An 18,122-nucleotide genomic window follows, 5' to 3' on the forward strand; every position below is an offset into this window, starting at 1 on the left:
ATAATAACATGTTTTCTTTTTCATATATAATGCTTTATTGAGTACCCATTACGGTGTACTATACCAGAGGTTCCACGTAACATACATGTGTGTGTGCAATACAACCTAAGCTCTACATAGTGATATATTGATATACAATACGATAATGCGTTTTATTGAATGGCATTAATGTTCCGGCGCTATCAATTGCAAAATACACATCTGTCAGTGAAAAAACCCAAACTCCAATCTCCTAAACGAGATTCACGCAATCAAATATGGCGATATATGTTTTATTATCAAATCTAACATTTCAATTAATATAAAATTGCAATGTATTCTGGGAGAGATTTGGTAAATATATTTATTCTACGCACTGTATACTTTCAAGAAGCACTTATATTATTGATGTATCGACACTCCACTTTTAACATGTGTTTTACAGCATTCTCCGCCGTTAGTTATTTAGACACTAGGTATTTGAAATGGAAATAACCGGAAATGCGTACACCAAGGATCGGAATAATTATTGATCCGTAGTCCGGACTAGACAGACTATCACGTCGTAAATCCGGACTTGATTGAAAAGTACATATTTTGCAGTGTCAAGAGTACAGATGTTTCTTGCAAATATCTTAGATACAAGCCCAAATTGATAAAGTATTATTCTAAACAAAAATGACCGCTACATAATGATCAGTTTCACCAGAACACTAAACAAATGGTAAATTTTCGCATCTCGCTTTTTCCCTTCATCGCGTATTTATGAGTATTTCAAACACTTGCGTTATCTACTAGAATACTTCTGCGTTTGGACTTTCAGCCTAATTTTCCATTTTGTAAGCTTTTCAATGAGCGTGTCGTGTGGTTTCTAGTTCTACACATTGTTCGTGAAATAGTTAACATTCTGTTTTTCTTTGAATCTGAACACAAGACATAATAAGAGTATTTGTCTACGCACTACCAATATAAAGTAGTGAATTCGAAGGAAAAGATCGATGCTTAAAAATTGTGCTTTAGAACTTCTGAACTGCTAAGGCCACTTTAAATCATTGATTATATATCAAATCAACACATTCGCGTGTGAGGGTATTGCAGACTTCGGTTTTGACCTAGCACGCAAATGGTAAGCTGTATTATCTTCAGTTTACAGTCATGTCTAACAGGTTCGTTTCTCAAATTCATATGATGCAATGTCGTACATTTAATCAATTTGTATTGAGTTTTTGCACAACTATTTGTTTCTTGAATTCCATGTGAATGTAGCGAAATAGTTGTATATACGTTAGATAAAGTTTCTATAATCTTCAAATGCCGATTGCAAGAAATATTTCATGTAAGATTTTTATAAATCATGACGTTTTGTTAGCGATGTTTATATGCCAAAAGTGATATAAAGGAGAAACCTTTTAAAATACAGTCCAAACTCGTAATCTCAAAATCGCTTGAGTCGAAATTCCGGTTGAGTCGAATTAATTTTGAAGTCCCGTTTTTTCCCTTCTTTGTGTATGTATTTTAAGATCGGATGACTCGAATTTCGATGACTCGAAACTCCGGTTGAGTCAAAGTCAATTCCTGGTCCCTAGAACGGATATACAGCGGAAAAAAAGTCGCTATCTCGAATTTTATATGTATCATTTTTGTAATTTCATAAAAATCTAAGAAAATCATCACATTCAATTGAAAATTGGTCAAAATACATGAAACATACTGTAAAGAAATGACGTGACTGAATACGTTTGGCAGTGACGAATTCAAATAAAAGGCATTATTTGAAAATAACTGTCACTATGTTCAAGTTCGGAGTTGTGACCGAAGCAAATTATAATTTAAAATTTTTGTTTGGTTTATTGATCAAATTAACGTCTTATTAACAGCCAGGATCGTTTAAGGACGGCCTCAGATGTATACAGTGTGATACTTGTGTGAAGTACGTACGTATTTTGGGCCCTGCAGGTAGGGCGTTAGAATTGTACCTGCTGCCCCTATTGCATGATCGTAAAAGGCGACTAAATTTAGGATCTTATCTTTTCTCTTCTTCCTAACTGACTTTATCTTTCCTAATGCCTCCCTTGGCACCGCCTCACTTTTGGCCTTGAGTAGAGCGTTCGCCCCTGTGAGGAAGGCTCCGGGTTCTGTCCCCTGGCCGAGACACACCAAAGTCTATAAAAGTGGTAGTTTCTGCTCCTGCTTAGCGTTCAGCATACAGGGAGTGGGACGACTGGTTCGCCCGTTGTCAGTATAATGTGACCGGGTGGGGTGTGTTGCTTGGTGTCTTCGGCGGCATGCTTCAGTGATATAGCACTATAAAAAGGGCAACAGTTCCACTATACAAGAAGACACATCACGAACATACCGCAGTCTCCCAGTACACTCACCTCGCACAACATACACGCAACACACCGCATACATGGGAGGCCGTCCTTACATGACCATAGCTGTTAATAGGACGTTAATAAATCAAACAAACAAACAAACAAACAAACGTATTTTGGGAGACTGCAGTATGTTGGTGTTGGGCCTCTTTGGAATAGTAGCACTTCTGTCCAATTATATAGTGTCATCTCACGGAAGCATGCCTCACTCAGAACAGTTACATGGTAAATATTTGTAGAAGAATAATAAATATCTTTTTTTCTAAACTGTAAGGCCGAACCACTACTATTTTGCTGCTTTTTAAGCAATGAAATGAGATACATAAAATGTATGTCTTTGATTAAGCGGAATAGTTTAAAGCGCATCCTTTCAATATTACAATAAGAATTGATCATAAGCACACAATCATAATCAAATATCTGATTCTAATTTAAGAAATGTTGCTTAAAATTTAAGATTAATGTTCATTTGAAATCGAAGTATTAAATTAATCGGAATATCTAGATGTAACAAACACAATTTTGTGTTTAAACAAGCAGATTTAAACAGAAAACGATTAGATTTTACCAATGCATCACAATTACACCGCTGTGCGCTGCAGCAATTACTTCAAGCAATGCACCTTATTGCAAAATAATAGCGATTCGGCAATGTCAAACAACTCAGCTGTCAAATATTTCACAAGTTCCTCCGAATTAAACAAAATGTTTCCGAAAGTTAAACATCATGGACAAACACACAATAGAAGAATCTTTGTTGCACGGGTGGAAGTGGGAGAGGAGATGAGAGGGGGACTGACTGTCAATTCTACAATGATGGCTAGTTTCGGCTATGCAGCAATGTTGGACTGACGCCGCAGTATCGCACTGACCGCACCATGCAAAGATCGACAATGCTCAATGCTCAATGCGCCAATGCGCCATGCGGCAGTGCGATACTGTGCGAAGCGAAGAGCGACAGTGTTGTTTTGTATAGCGCATTGTCGCTCTTCGTACTGTCGCCTGGCGCTCTTCGCTTGACGCATTTTCGTCTTTCGCTTGAGACAGTGCGACACCGCAAAATCAGTTAAAATACATGTATAATATAAGCTGTATAGCTCAATAATGAAAGTGTCGTTCGTGGGTATGAGTTAGATATTCTGGAATATTACAATTTGTATATAATTATCAACTATGGTTGAAGATACACTTACTACTTTGGATACTGTCGTGTTATGACAAGACGAGAATGTGAGGAACGAGTAAAATTTGGTTAATACGGGGATTTTTAGTCTGTCTGAGAAAGGCAATATTCCCTTATAAGGATGAAGGAAGAGCAAGGGTTCTGAATGTCTTGATTAAATACATTAGGAATTGCATTCTCAAAAGTTAACGAACTTATCTTAATTACAAAATGGTCTAAACAGACAAAGATATATCGAATATATATAGATACATTTGTACACAATTTTTTAGGAATTCTCATGTTCCTGTGGTATTGAATACTCCTGCACCATCACTGAAAGCCGCAGGAAGAGAAACAATTCTGGTGATTGTATGAACATATACACTGTACAAGTAATTACAAGTACACAGCACACCATGTATAGATAGATCACATGTCAGACATGTTGTCTGTATCCCGTGAATAGTTTGAGGGAGTGCTTCAGAAGGAGTGCTGATCGAATGGTGCCGCCGCTAAACTAATATTCAAAGTAAATTGCAGTTGCGACAAAGACGGTTTCACAGATTACGCTTCCATCAAACCAACATGTAATCTAATAAAATGGTTTTGATCCATATCTCATGAAACTCTCACTCGTAATGGCCTGACAACGGTTTGATCAAAACACAGCCATGTCAACTTCCCTCGCCTAACGTTGTTTTTACATGTGTTTTGTCGACGCCAATGGGAGTCTTTGAAAGTCTGCTAAATCATATTACCTGCACCCTCGCATGTTGTTGATATATGATGTAAAGCCATTTCGTTTAACACTGTGGATTTAGGCAGAGATAAAACAGATCGATAAGACATGTCCCGTGGAAGAAACCGAGTTTACAGCAAGCGTTCATGATGCAATATATGATATTCTCTAATTTCTGTTTTACACTGAAATGAGAGCTGTTGGTCCTATCTATAACTATCAGTATATGAACATTTGGTTTCTCTGCCGAATGCAGAATAACACTTATTGCTAGCTTGACTGGATCACGCACCGCAAACTGTCACCAGAATATAGGATTCTCAAAGATCAAACTGCGAAGTTCCAAAAACAGACTCACTTTGTCTCCCGCCAACTACACTGTACTATATAGGACGACAATCGAATTACCGTTATATAAATGTACACTTGTCTGCTTCCTAATTCGGGCATCTGTCCACGTGATAGATAAGATATATACTAAACTAAGTTATGTAGGGATATGTAGAGTAGAGAAGACAAGGCATAGTCATGGATACTCAAGGACAGTGCTACGGCGACTAAAGTAAGAGGTTTATATATCAGAATCACATGTTTTATAAACTAGGTAGAGAGATAGCTGGTTGAGAGGCAAGGTTAGGACCTGTCAGAGCAGGCGAGACATTTAGTTAGTGGTCAAGGTCATGGAAACTACCTTTGGATTATTGCAAGGTCTGGTTGGTTCAGATAGTTTATAGCATGGTCTAGTCTAGAAGGGGATGGTGGAAAGACAAAATCGGGATATATAGCTGGTTTAGGAGACTGGCCACCAGACCCTTAGTTGTTGATAAGACTTTCACAGCAGAGTTCTTCACTAGATTATCTCCCCCTAGTGTGAAACTTAGAATCAGACATGTAGTAAAGACGAAAATAGCCAAGCAAAATGTTAGTGATTTTTTTCCAATATTCTAGAGACTGGTGGCCGTTCTACTGGCTTAGTTTAGGCGACAGAAAGAGTTAGCGTACAGTCAAACCTGCCTTAGCGACCACCTGTTAAATACGACCACTCTCTGAGGGTCCTAAATGGTCAATGAGAACACAATTTGACCTTTGTATAAAGACCTTTTTTTCGTTGGTCATGGGTGGCCATGAATAGGTTTGAATGTTGTCGGTAGAGACAGGGAAACAGTTTGATAGTGACTGCTAGTGCTAATGAATTTGTTAGCGTTGGAGTACTTAATTTATATCAAAGGCGAAGTGAAGTTGCTGAAAAGCAAGTTCAAGAAAACAGCTGTTTTATTTACATGTAACTAATGCCAAGGAAAGGGTTGATTGGGAGGAAGGGAAGCGTTCGGGAAGACGATTGGTTGATTGCTACATGCTTGAGTGGAATGTGATTGGTTGCATGTTTGGTGGTGAGGCTAAGTGTGGAGGGTCCCGGGTGTTATAGATTGGGAAGTCACATTTGGAATATAATTGCTAGTAGTTAGCAGGCAAATAAGAGACACTATTTTGGTGAAAGAAGTTTCGAACATCGCGTCGAAAGTTCGGATAATATTTTGTAATCGGTCTGAGAAATGTTTGATTTACACTGTTAACTTTTAGTGTTAACTTAATCCATTTATGGTGTTTTTAATGTGTAAATTAACACCAATATCGGTGTAAAAACCGATAACACCGTTCCTGGTGTAAAGTTAATCCAAACAATGAAAAGTGTATTGTTTACCCAAATTTGGTGTAACTTCAATCCAAAGTTGGTGTAAGTGTGCAAAGTGTAACTTTACACCAAATTCTCACTTGAAAGTGTAACGTTACACCCCGATGGTGTTACTTTACACCAACTTTTCACTTGAAAGGGTAACCTTACACCACAGCGGTGTTACTTTACACGATATCTCCGTTTGAAGTGTAACCTTACACCACAGTGGTGTTACTTTACACGATATCTCCGTTTGAAGTGTAACCTTACACCACAGCGGTGTTACTTTACACGATATCTCCGTTTGAAGTGTAACCTTACACCACAGTGGTGTTACTTTACACGATATCTCCGTTTGAAGTGTAACCTTACACCACAGCGGTGTTACTTTACACGATATCTCCGTTTGAAGTGTAACCTTACACCACAGTGGTGTTACTTTACACCAGATCCTAACTTGAAAGTGTAACCTTACACCACAGTGGTGTTACTTTACACCAAAATCTAATTTGAAAGGGTAACCTTACACCTCAGCGGTGTTACTTTACACCAGATCTTCGTTTGAAGTGTTACCTTACACCACAGTGGTGTTACTTTACACCAAAGCATCATATGAAAGGGTAACCTTACACCACAGTGGTGTTACTTTACACCAAATCCTAACTTGAAAGGGTAACCTCACACCACAGCGGTGTTACTTTACACCAGATCCAGCGGTGTTACTTTACACCAGATCTTCGTTTGAAGTGTTACCTTACACCACAGTGGTGTCACTTTGCACCAAATTCTAACTTGAAAGTGTAACCTTACACCACAGTGGTGTCACTTTACACCAAATTCTCACTTGAAAGTGTAACGTTACACCCCGGTGGTGTTACTTTACACATCTTTCACTTGAAAGGGTAACCTTACACCACAGCGGTGTTACTTTACATCAGATCTTCGTTTGAAGTATTACCTTACACCACAGTGGTGTTACTTTACACCAAAGCTTAATTTGAAAGGGTTAACTTACACTTCAGCGGTGTTACTTTACACCAGATCTTCGTTTGAAAGGGTAATTATATGTACTGACTAAGGACATTTTTTTGCATCCTATATATATTATCTAAGATATATTCCTTGCCACATTTATCGATAAATCGATCTTAAGTGTAGACATGTAATTTTTATGGCGCCATTTTATTATATAGACAAAGAAGGAAATGGCGGCGTCATCAAACGTTGTTTTGATGTAATCGTTCACAACTCACACATATTGCAACGGAAGAACATGTACATTATTTCAAAATAAGCGTTAGATAAGTAGTTTTTATGTTGTCAACTTTGAAGTTTTTATGGTTGCAATAGATTTCTGGAGAGGAGTTTTTAAAAATGTAAAATTACTAATAAAATATAGTATTTAGAATCGCTTGCGTACTGTATTATGGTCACTGACAAAGACAGTAATTTAAGTTTTGATGTAGCAATTAAATTTACAAACATGAAAACCGTTAACTGTATACTATATGTACAAACTCATCCTCATCTATCTGTACATGTGTTATAATGTATAAAAGTATATATGTACAGTACACGTAAATGTTTCCATAATGAACAAATTAAACAAATGCAGGTACATTGTACTATGACTCTCTAATGAATTAACATATTTTTTAAAATATACACAATCAATAAATAACAACAATTTCGGAACCATATATACACTTGACAAACAGGAATATACAATGTATTTCATACTTAAAAATTTGTAACGACATAATGATATTATGTAAATAAATTTAACTCTTTGCTGTTTCATAGTTACACGTATACCCCTAATAGAAATTTATAGACTCTTTAATTTTAACATTTATAATTATATAAAGTTAGTCCCTTAAATTTGTTTCATTAAATTACTAAGTGGTTAATTTTAAGAAGAACAAGATGCTTTGTGGTTTGTTTTGTATTTTTTCAGGATGTAGATGGTGCTATAAACAAACGTCTACAGGAACCACAAATTTGGGAAGACGGTTACACCGACCTTGGATGAAGGTTACACCAATGTGGGAAGAAGGTTACACCGATCATGGATGAAGATTACATCAATTTGGGAAGAATGTTACATCGATCTTGGATGAAGGTTACATCAATTTGGGAAGAAGGTTACACCGATTTGGGATGAACGTTATACCGATCTTGGATGAAGGTTACACCAATTTTGGAAGAAGGTTACACCGATATTGGATGAAGGTTACACCAATTTAGGATGAAGGTTACACCGATCCTGGATGAAGGTTACACCTATTTTGGATGAAGGTAACACCAATTTGGAATGAAGGTTACACCTATTTTGGATGAAGGTTACACCTATTTTGGATGAAGGTTACACCAATTTGGGATGAAGGTTACACCAATTTGGGATGAGGTTACACCGATCCTGGATGAGATTACACTTTTTTGGGTTAAGGTTACACCAATTCTGGATTAAGTTTAACCAAAAAAGGTGGCACCACAGCTGCCTCCTTTTTTGGTGTAACTTAACACCAGTGGTGTAACTTTACACCAGTGGTGTAACCTAAAAATTTGGTGTAACGGTGCACCAAAAAAGGAGGCAGCTGTGGTGCCACTTTTTTTGGTGTAACTTAACACTCAAAAGTTTACAGTGTACAGGTAAGGCCGGGCAAAAAACAAACTGTGTGTTTACGGGTTTTCTCATAATTATTAATTGCAAGGTGAACGAAAATAAAATGGACGAAAAGTTAACGCCAGGATACGTATATGACCAGCGGTCGTCAAGCAAGGCCGATGACATTTTAACCTTTACAAATAAAAATCATAACCCAGTCTTGTGTGAAACTCAATTTCATCATATCATGGTTTTAGTGTATAAATTAACTGATGGGTTGTAGACGATATTGTATACACACCCCGTAACGACGTTCTATAGATAATGGGTGTAGTTTCCCAGATGGACAATGTCCTGATCGATCGGCCATAGCGGGAGCGGAATCACAAAAGAAATGTGTTATAGAGATGGTCAAACTGTAATGGCCGGTCCCGCTCGGCGCGGAAAATGATCATCCTTTATAGAGCCCATTTTTATTTGACCGCAAATGAACATTACAGAATTATATGTTCAAGCCATCCGCGTAACGCAACGACACATCGTGACAATAAATCACAAGCTAACCTGTACAACACCAACAGTTTATAAACAGCATAGGGACGAGAGAATATTCAAACATATAATAAAATATATAGCATGTTTCGCAATGGTTGTTTCACTCTTTTTCATTGATTTTTTTTGTCGCAACCTTTCAGCAAAACCGTAAACGGCAAAGGGTAAGAAAGACGAAATAGCTGATAATTTTGCAATCAGTGTTATTTGCTGTTAATTTTTTGCAATCATTGACCATACATATAAAACAGCAACGGTTTTATTATTCCCCTGTAACGGATTTATACGCATTTTTCGCTTCCTTGTATATCAGGTCTATGTGTTGGTTACAGTTCGCAGTGGGCCCCATATTCGAATCGATACGGTACATCGTTTGTCCTTTAAAGCACATGACATGTCCCTCCATGTGCTCGTTTGTCCTTTAAAGCACATGCCATGTCTCTCCATGCGCTCCATACAGTTTGCATGTATGAGCCAATGTGGTTAATACAATGTATCTGGACGTACATGCTATCCTTATTTTTAAGGTGTCAAAAATGGAAGTATTATCCTAAAATTCTTCTTTCTAACGCCTTATATGTCACTGCCTCACTTCTGGCATTGAGTTGATTTTCGCCCCTATGAGGAAGACTCTAGATTATGCCCCCTGGCGAGTTATACAACATACAAGTCTTCAAAAGAGGCAGATTCCTCTCCAGGACCTGCTTAAAAGGGTGGGGTGCGTCCTTCGGTGTCTTTAGTAGGCCTCAGTGAGGTAGCACTATACAAAGTCGACATGAACTTTCGTTAAAACAAGGAGATACAACACAAAACACGAGTGTCCTTAAAGGGACAATTCAATCTAAGACAACATTAAAATTTGTACATATATCGGGGAAAAACCGGTTCTAATGGAAATTAGATCAGTCGGTTTTACTGTGATATGCTCGAAAACCCATGGTGGTGAAATGTGTGTGAAACTTTGAAACTCGCTCGCTGTCTGCCATTACACATTGTGGTCGAACATCTTGCATTTTTTGTATGCCGAACCCTGTCCCTTGCTCGTAGACTAATACAACTGTTGTCTAGAACTGCTCAAATCGCTCTGACAGTAGTGGTTTACCTTATTAGATGAATTGTCTTGCCTATAAGAATCATTTTATTACCACCTCAGTGGTTATGTAGTTCATTTGTTTAACGTGCGTGACTTTGGTTCGGGAATGGGTACAGAGTACATACTGTACCTGCTTAATCGTATTGATCAACGATTTGTAGTTACAACGATATTAATTAAAATACTTAAAAATAACACGGAATTTGTCAATATATTGAGTTAAATGTTTCATAAGAAATGTAGAACAATACATTTATAAATGCCATATTTTGCTTCTTGGTTATGTAAAAGAATTAGCCTGAGTGAATTGTCCTTAAAAGAACTAGCAAGCGTCACATGCAATAGCAGGGGAGACCGTCCCTAAATGACCTTAGCTGTTCATTGGACGTTAAGCATAAGCACTATCAACCAATAGCATATTGCATACAGTTAATGCCTAGGCCCCTGTGATCAATGAATTGTTTGTCGCGGCCCTGTGTTCGATACAATAATGCGACTTATCAACAGGGATTACGGATCAATGCGATCCTGTTTAATGCTGTAACTAAATGAGATGGACTCGACTATAAAGACCCACAGTGGTAATATTACCGCTCTCCCGAATCCACCGCCTGACAACTGATGTACAAATAATGACGGATCACGGATTCCTGCTGGTGTGGTTATCCTACAATCAGCATTCCGCATCACCACAAATCACATCGATTGCACTGGCAAGCAGCTTTTCAGTGTTAAACAACAATTTGTAAAAACAAGCATTATGTCGTGTTATCAGACTCGCTGTCATTCTGACTCAAAGAAAATGCACCGATAAGCGCACTTAATATTGGCACGTTCAAATGAAAATTTGATTAAAATCACAATTTCTGAATAACAATAGCAAAAAGGGAGACAAATCCATTAAATCAAAATAACACTTAAAACGTTACTGTTATCCTAAGATCTAAACCCCAGATTCAATACAAAAAAAAACGCAAAAAATGAAACGATTCATTAAAAGCATAGGCACTTGTGTTTAAAAAATGTTTAAAAAAAATATGTATCGGACAGGTGACTTCGCAATTCTATATTCTAACACGAACCCCTGTGAAATAAGATTTTTAAAAGAACCTTTTGAAACAAGTGTCTGTGCTTCAAAAGCGATTTAAAACCTCTGACAGCCCGATCGGATATGTCATCGTGCCGTTGATGAAAAGAATGTCTAAATGGCAGCACAAAGTAAATACATTTAGTACAGGGAAATACCAGTCTGTCAGAATATTAACTACTGCACGAGACCGACTCTACCTAATGTAAAAATGTATAACTACGCGTCACCGGGCGATGTAGATGATGGTTAGAACACACGTGTGGTATTATTAGATAAGAACAAGATAACACAGGAATATTTACAGTGTTTGACGGTCCTCATGATAATTAAGTATGGTCGTTTGATCATTCACAGATGTTCTGGCGCAGATGCTGTGTTACGGTAGGTACAGATGCTGTGTAACAACTGTATTGTACAGATGTTGTGTTACTGTATGGTACAGACGTTGTGTTAAGGTATGGTACACTTGTTATATTACGGTATGGCACAGATGTTGTGTTACAGTATGGTACAGATGTTGTGTTACGGTATGGTACAGATGCTGTGTTACGGTAGGTACAGATGTTGTGTTACTGTATGGTACAGACGTTGTGTTACTGTATGGTACAGACGTTGTGTTACAATATGGTACAGATGTTGTGTTACAGTATGGTACAGACGTTGTGTTACAGTATGGTACAGATGTTGTGTTACTGTATGTTACAGATGTTGTGTTACTGTATGGTACAGACGTTGTGTTACAGTATGGTACAGACGTTGTGTTACAGTATGGTACAGATGTTGTGTTACGGTATGTTACAGATGTTGTGTTACGGTATGGTACAGATGTTGTGTTACTGTATGGTACAGACGTTGTGTTACAGTATGGTACAGATGTTGTGTTACGGTATGTTACAGATGTTGTGTTACTGTATGGTACAGATGTTGTGTTACGGTATGGTACAGATGTTGCGTTACTGTATGGTACAGATGTTGTGATACGATATGGTACAGATGATGTGGTATGGTATGGTACAGATGTTGTGTTACGGTATGGTACAGATGTTGTGTTACGGTATGGTACAGATGCTGTGATACGGTATGGTACAGATGCTGTGTTACGGTATGATACAGATGATGTGGTACGGTATGGTACAAATGTTGTGTTACGGTATGGTACAGATGCTGTGTTACGGTATGGCACAGAAGTTGTGTTACTGTATGATACACATGTTGTGTTACGGTATGTTACAGATGTTGTGTTACGGTATGTTACAGATGTTGTGTTACGGTATGGTACAGATGTTGTGTTACGGTATGGTACAGATGTTGTGTTACGGTATGGTACAGATGTTGTGTTACGGTATGGTACAGATGATGTGGTATGGTATGGTACAGATGTTGTGTTACGGTATGGTACAGATGTTGTGTTACTGTATGATACACATGTTGTGTTACTGTATGGTACAGATGTTGTGTTACGGTATGGTACAGATGTTGTGTTACTGTATGGTACAGATACTGTGTTACTGTATGGTACAGATGCTGTGTTACTGTATTGTACAGATGCTGTGGTCGCATTTATAAATTCTATTTTATTATCAATGGTAAATTGCCTTTTATTACCAATTTTAGACTTGGCACGAATTTTCATCTAACGTCAATTATACGTACATGTATTATAGCATCATGCTATAAATACATGATATATATAATATATATTGGTTGAAAATTTACATAAAAACAATTTAACAGAAAATCACCCTTAAAGCAACTTAATGTGCGATGAAAATCAAATCCATGTGATATATTAGAACCTGGTGTAACTATGATATATAGAACTGATGGGTATATCCAAATAACCATGGCGGTCAAGTGGTCAACACATCTCCTATTGAGACTTCGTTTTCTCTCGTCCTCTAGTTTATGTCTCTCTTTCGAAATATTGGACACAGCAATCATGTAATGAATTACCATTAGTCGATGGTTTTCTTTGGGAACTCCGGTTTTTCCCCTTATTACCAATATCTGAAAAAGCTGACTGTGCTAACGGACATAAACGCATAGCTGAGTGTATTTGTAAATGATAATGTTCATGGAGAAAAAGTGATCGGTGGTTTTTCTTTGGAAACTCCGTAAATTCCCTTTACCAACAATATCTGAAAAAGTTGACTGTGCAAACGGACATTAACTAATAGCTGGGTGTATTTGTACTCCAACAATGCTAGAGGTATAGCCCGACGAGACACTTTTGATCATTACGTCGTGTCTAACTCGGTATTGCCCATCAGAAGTTTCTCAATATTGAGAAAAAATATTATTGGATTAGGTGTATTTGTAAATGATATGATAATGTTCATGGAGAAAAATAACTGTGGAAAACTTTAAAACCACTGTATCCGTATAGTTGTAGCAGTTGACCATCTTTTGTGTTGTAAAAAGCAACGTGTTTATTGTTTCTCAACACTACTTCCGACATCTGTCACGGTAACATACGAACTCCCTCAAGGAAGTTAATGGAACAAATATTGTTCAATATGAGTTAAAAAAAATCAACACAATATCTTCTTTTAAAAGATTTAAACAATAAACAAACAATAGCCAAACATAGCCGTATAAATTTCCGTTCATGTCTTGTCTAAAAACAAATGAAGTTTGAAGTAGATTGAAAAAATCCAGAAGCACGTGAAAGTAAATATCGAATGTGGGAGGATAAAGCTGTGGATTATATATAATATAAACATGTATATAAAAAGCAATACCCAGAATGCTAGTATAGACCTGCGAGATAGATACCAGACTTGTGGAGTTTTTATGTTGTCGATACAAACAAATTTGTTGTGTAAGAACAAAACAAACCAATCTGTAACAGCCTTATATATTGTCTATATACCAAGGTACATAGAATATAGTAACAGAGTCTTTTAATCTCGAACTGAATTAATGGCGACCAAAAGCGGGGAGTTGTGCTCTTGCCATAATAAAAAAAACTTTGATATCAAAATGATAATCAAATCAAAATTGTTTTCTTCGCAACACAGAAATTTGGAAATACATCGAATATATATAAACGTAATTTAATTTTATATGATACACTCATTTCTATTGGTTAGATCATTGAGGTTATTTTTCCACAGACAGAAATAATTGTACGTCAAGTATTATTACGTCAAAATACAGAACGTTTTCGCGGGGAATTTTAAAAGCGGCACAGTCATGGGCCAAACTCAATTATTGGATGAAGAGATCAATGCGCCACAATTTTGACTGTTTTATTGTAAAAGTAAGTAAAATTAAGGAAATTTATGCCTAATCAGAACCTGATTGATTTACGAAATTAAATTATAAGCATTATTCTCAATATCTTTTGGGGTTATGAAGTCATAGTAAAAAAACGGGAGGGCATTCTTCAAAGACGCGAATAATGCTTAAATGCATTGGAACATTTAAATTATCATTGTACTAAATATTATACCTATGTGTGTGGACTAATAAGCAATGGTATTATCTGTACACTATAGCTGCAATATTGAACGATGTCGTCTTGAACAGATCTAGATGAGTATAGTAGGCCGGGTACGTATATTCGTTCTACCTTTGCAAAACATTTAGTTACCTCAACATGCTCATTCTATTCGATTGCGGTAAACTATACCGTATTTTCTTGCACTCCAAACCTTACTGCTGTCGTGGTCTCTCGACACTTTAACTTAATCGACTCGGCGTTTGTTAATTGCTTAATTAAAAACAGACACTAAGCGACAATGACAGTCGGCTATAGGTCTATAGATCAACTAACGCCTAACGTTGACTTTATAAATGTCCCCGAATGCCACTCCCTTGAGATTGGCTAGACCTGGCATCACAAATCACCCATAGTAAACCACTCACTCTTAAAGTACGTAGGCATCTGTCAGACGCTGGAAATCAAATTTAAATAAGAAGACAATTTTCACGCTCATGTGGCTAAATCTGGAGCACTCCTAAGAATATATACCGAAACTGCCTCTCTGTTTCTCTCTGTGAACTCAATATTGAATCTATTTGTCACTGCCAGGTCTGAAAACAGCATTTCTCGACTTTGAAGTCGCCCAAAGGTAAAATCAGGGAGTGACAGAATATGCTCAAGAATGGAGTAGTTCCCTACACCTATCTGAACATAAACAATTGCTTGCAGCTGATTGGGAACTATCATTCTATCATTGCATATTACAGAGTTATCTGCCCTTGAAGAATGGCATTTAATTTTGTAAGTTTATATATAGATTTTATCTAAATGCCATAATACAGGAATATGTAGTGAGGTATTACTTCCTTCTTTTATATCTTAACAAGTAATTGTTGACAGAGAACTGGAAACAATCATTCTGTCCTTAAAAGGTGTTAGTCATTGAAGGTTAAATTTTACCAAATAAGTGCAAGAATATGGCTTAACATCTCAAAAAAATTAAAAAAGAAATAAGCGTTTCTCACGGCATAATCATAATTGTATGCATACACGGACAACCGCGTAACGTGACCGAGTACGAACATTATATTAAATTTAACTTCAATGGGAATACGTTGTTCTGAAAGAAAATGCAAGCACATTGAATTCTAGAACGAATAATCATACCCTGCCTACACAGTAACACTCCGTTTCCAACAACCCATCTGTCAGAAATCATCCATCGTTCAGAGCTACGTCATCGCAACTAAACGATTCGTGGGTTATCATTCTCTGAACGAAACGACTAAGGATTTGTTGATATGATATGAAAATTACGTATATAGACACCGCATGAAACTAAATATCTTTGTGATATTGAAATTGCAGATCAGAGACAATTATATTTTATTGGAAGTAAAGAAAATCAGACAGTTTAGAAAGTCTTAGAAAGCTGTCATTTCTATTTCATTTTCATTATAACAGTAAAATGTCATTCGGAAGTCCTCTATGTTTTCAGTGAGTCTTTGTAAATGAAGTAAAGAACTACATTCCGACGTATACATTTTAGAAGATGACCTGATCTAAAAATTGTGAGCGATGTATTCACGAAAGCATCCACATTATAAACACAAATTTGTGCACAACCAGCACTGAATTAAGAATCATAAAAATCCGGAACTCTTCGGTGACTTTACTATTAAATAAAGACAATGCCGGAAGGGATCAAAATACAACGGAAGTACAAGGTCTTCAGTTGCCATCGGAACCACGCACAAGCCACCATACACTTTCGTTAACCGATACTAAGGGAACCCAAAACTTCGGTTTTCATATCACACAGTCTGACAGAGGGTTAATACTATAATTTCCAATAATTCCCAGATATGTCATTTTGTTGAAAATGTATCCAGCTTAAGGAGTTTGAAGGCGTCCTAAATAACGAGAAATGCCAACTGGTGGCCAGCCTGTACCTTCATCACTGATAATGCCATCTACAGCTGTCGGCTATCCCCGGTCTGTTAGTAGAGCATGGAACTGACAGATTCATTACAGCATTAAGTGATATACCATTAAGATTTCTCTTCCAAGAAAGCAAAAACGAAATTGTATGAACTGATAAATCAAAATTCCACACATATTTGTTGGAATGTTCGCTGTTGTTTATGTCTTTCCTTTTCTTTGAATGAATGCTAGATGCCTATATTTAAAATTGAAATGAACATTAATGAAACATAACGTTTACTCTAACTTGCGTTAATGAAGATGCTTTTTTTACTATAATAATTTAGCGTCGGCGTTTTTCCAGCCATCTTTAAAGCACAGTAATACAACTCGCACATTTCTCGTTGTAACATGCATGACAGGGTTAATTACATTTGTATCTTAGTAGGTTACAAACAGTACACAAACTGTAGGTGATATTGTTTACAATACAAACAGGAGCGTGTGAAGGTTCTGCTGCGGCGCGCGACCACAACGTGCCGCCGAACACCTGTTGTACTACCTAACGTTACGGAAACCTTTGCCAATAATAGTAGTTTTACCTCTTCACTGTCAAAACACGCTGCAAACATGTCACAAATGCTAAACAAACCTCAGTGATAACGATGTGTATAAATACTAAAGGTAAAGCACTGGTTCATGAGGTAATGATAATCTTATCGTTAAAAATTAATTACATTTGTGTGTGTGTATATATAAATATAACGGTGTTAGCTATGCTGAATACTTACATTGGAGGGCAAATCTAGAATTATCACTTCCGTCCATTCCTATGACAACTGTCTTGCCCACGGGCAAGGGCGTGGTATTCTGCCCATCCGCCATAATCCTCCACCTCCTCCCTAGCAAACACACTATAAGGCACAGGGATCGCGGTCGGATTGAAAGCTAACAGTGAGAATCGGTAAGCCTTGCTATTCTAGATCTGGTGCTACACACGGCCGAATACAAACCACGGCACTATCACAAGGCGGCGAGCAGCGCGCTTTTAACTCTACAGTGTGGTACCCGTCCGAAACAACCGATAGTTGTTATCGGAATACCAAACTATCGGCACTAACGTGTTTACTTATTTATAAAATCCAAGTCCGTCTTAGCGATAACTTCACAGGATTATGCAATCTTACGTCCGTCCATCAAAAACAATGCATTGATTCTTTAGAACTTTTCTGTTTGCTGTAACAAGTGTGCAATGCATATCAGACCCATGTGGCGATAAATAAACTACAAAGAACACTGAGACTGTATCAATAACAGTGTAGAAATATCACACGTGATAGCATACAATGCATAATCATCATCATAAAATAGATTCGTCAGATTCTAATGTTTCCTATTCGTAAAACCATACAATTACACGCTCGAAGTCGTGATGCTGTGTAACGCTATCATTGACAAACATATAGTCTAATGGATAATATGGTGGCGTATTTCTG

The 18,122-nt window shown here is 37.2% G+C and overlaps 1 protein-coding gene across 2 annotated transcripts in view; it reads right to left on the reverse strand.

Annotated features, from left to right (window-relative positions):
- The window catches only part of LOC138335968 (universal stress protein Sll1388-like), an 80,469-nt gene extending 62,744 nt beyond the window's left edge, over window positions 1-17,725 (reverse strand). Inside the window, exon 1 of one of the 2 annotated variants that reach the window (XM_069285195.1) lies at window positions 17,418-17,725. In XM_069285195.1, coding sequence (XP_069141296.1) covers window positions 17,418-17,511 — 94 coding nt within the window. In that variant the 5' untranslated portion in view covers window positions 17,512-17,725. Of the gene's footprint in view, window positions 1-4,277; window positions 4,333-17,417 lie in introns of those variants that run through there. The other variant, XM_069285196.1, reaches the window with a different exon arrangement.
- Window positions 17,726-18,122: the final 397 nt, after the last annotated feature.

Source organism: Argopecten irradians, chromosome 12 (assembly GCF_041381155.1).
Source record: "Argopecten irradians isolate NY chromosome 12, Ai_NY, whole genome shotgun sequence".
NCBI classification, from domain to species: Eukaryota; Metazoa; Mollusca; class Bivalvia; order Pectinida; family Pectinidae; genus Argopecten; species Argopecten irradians.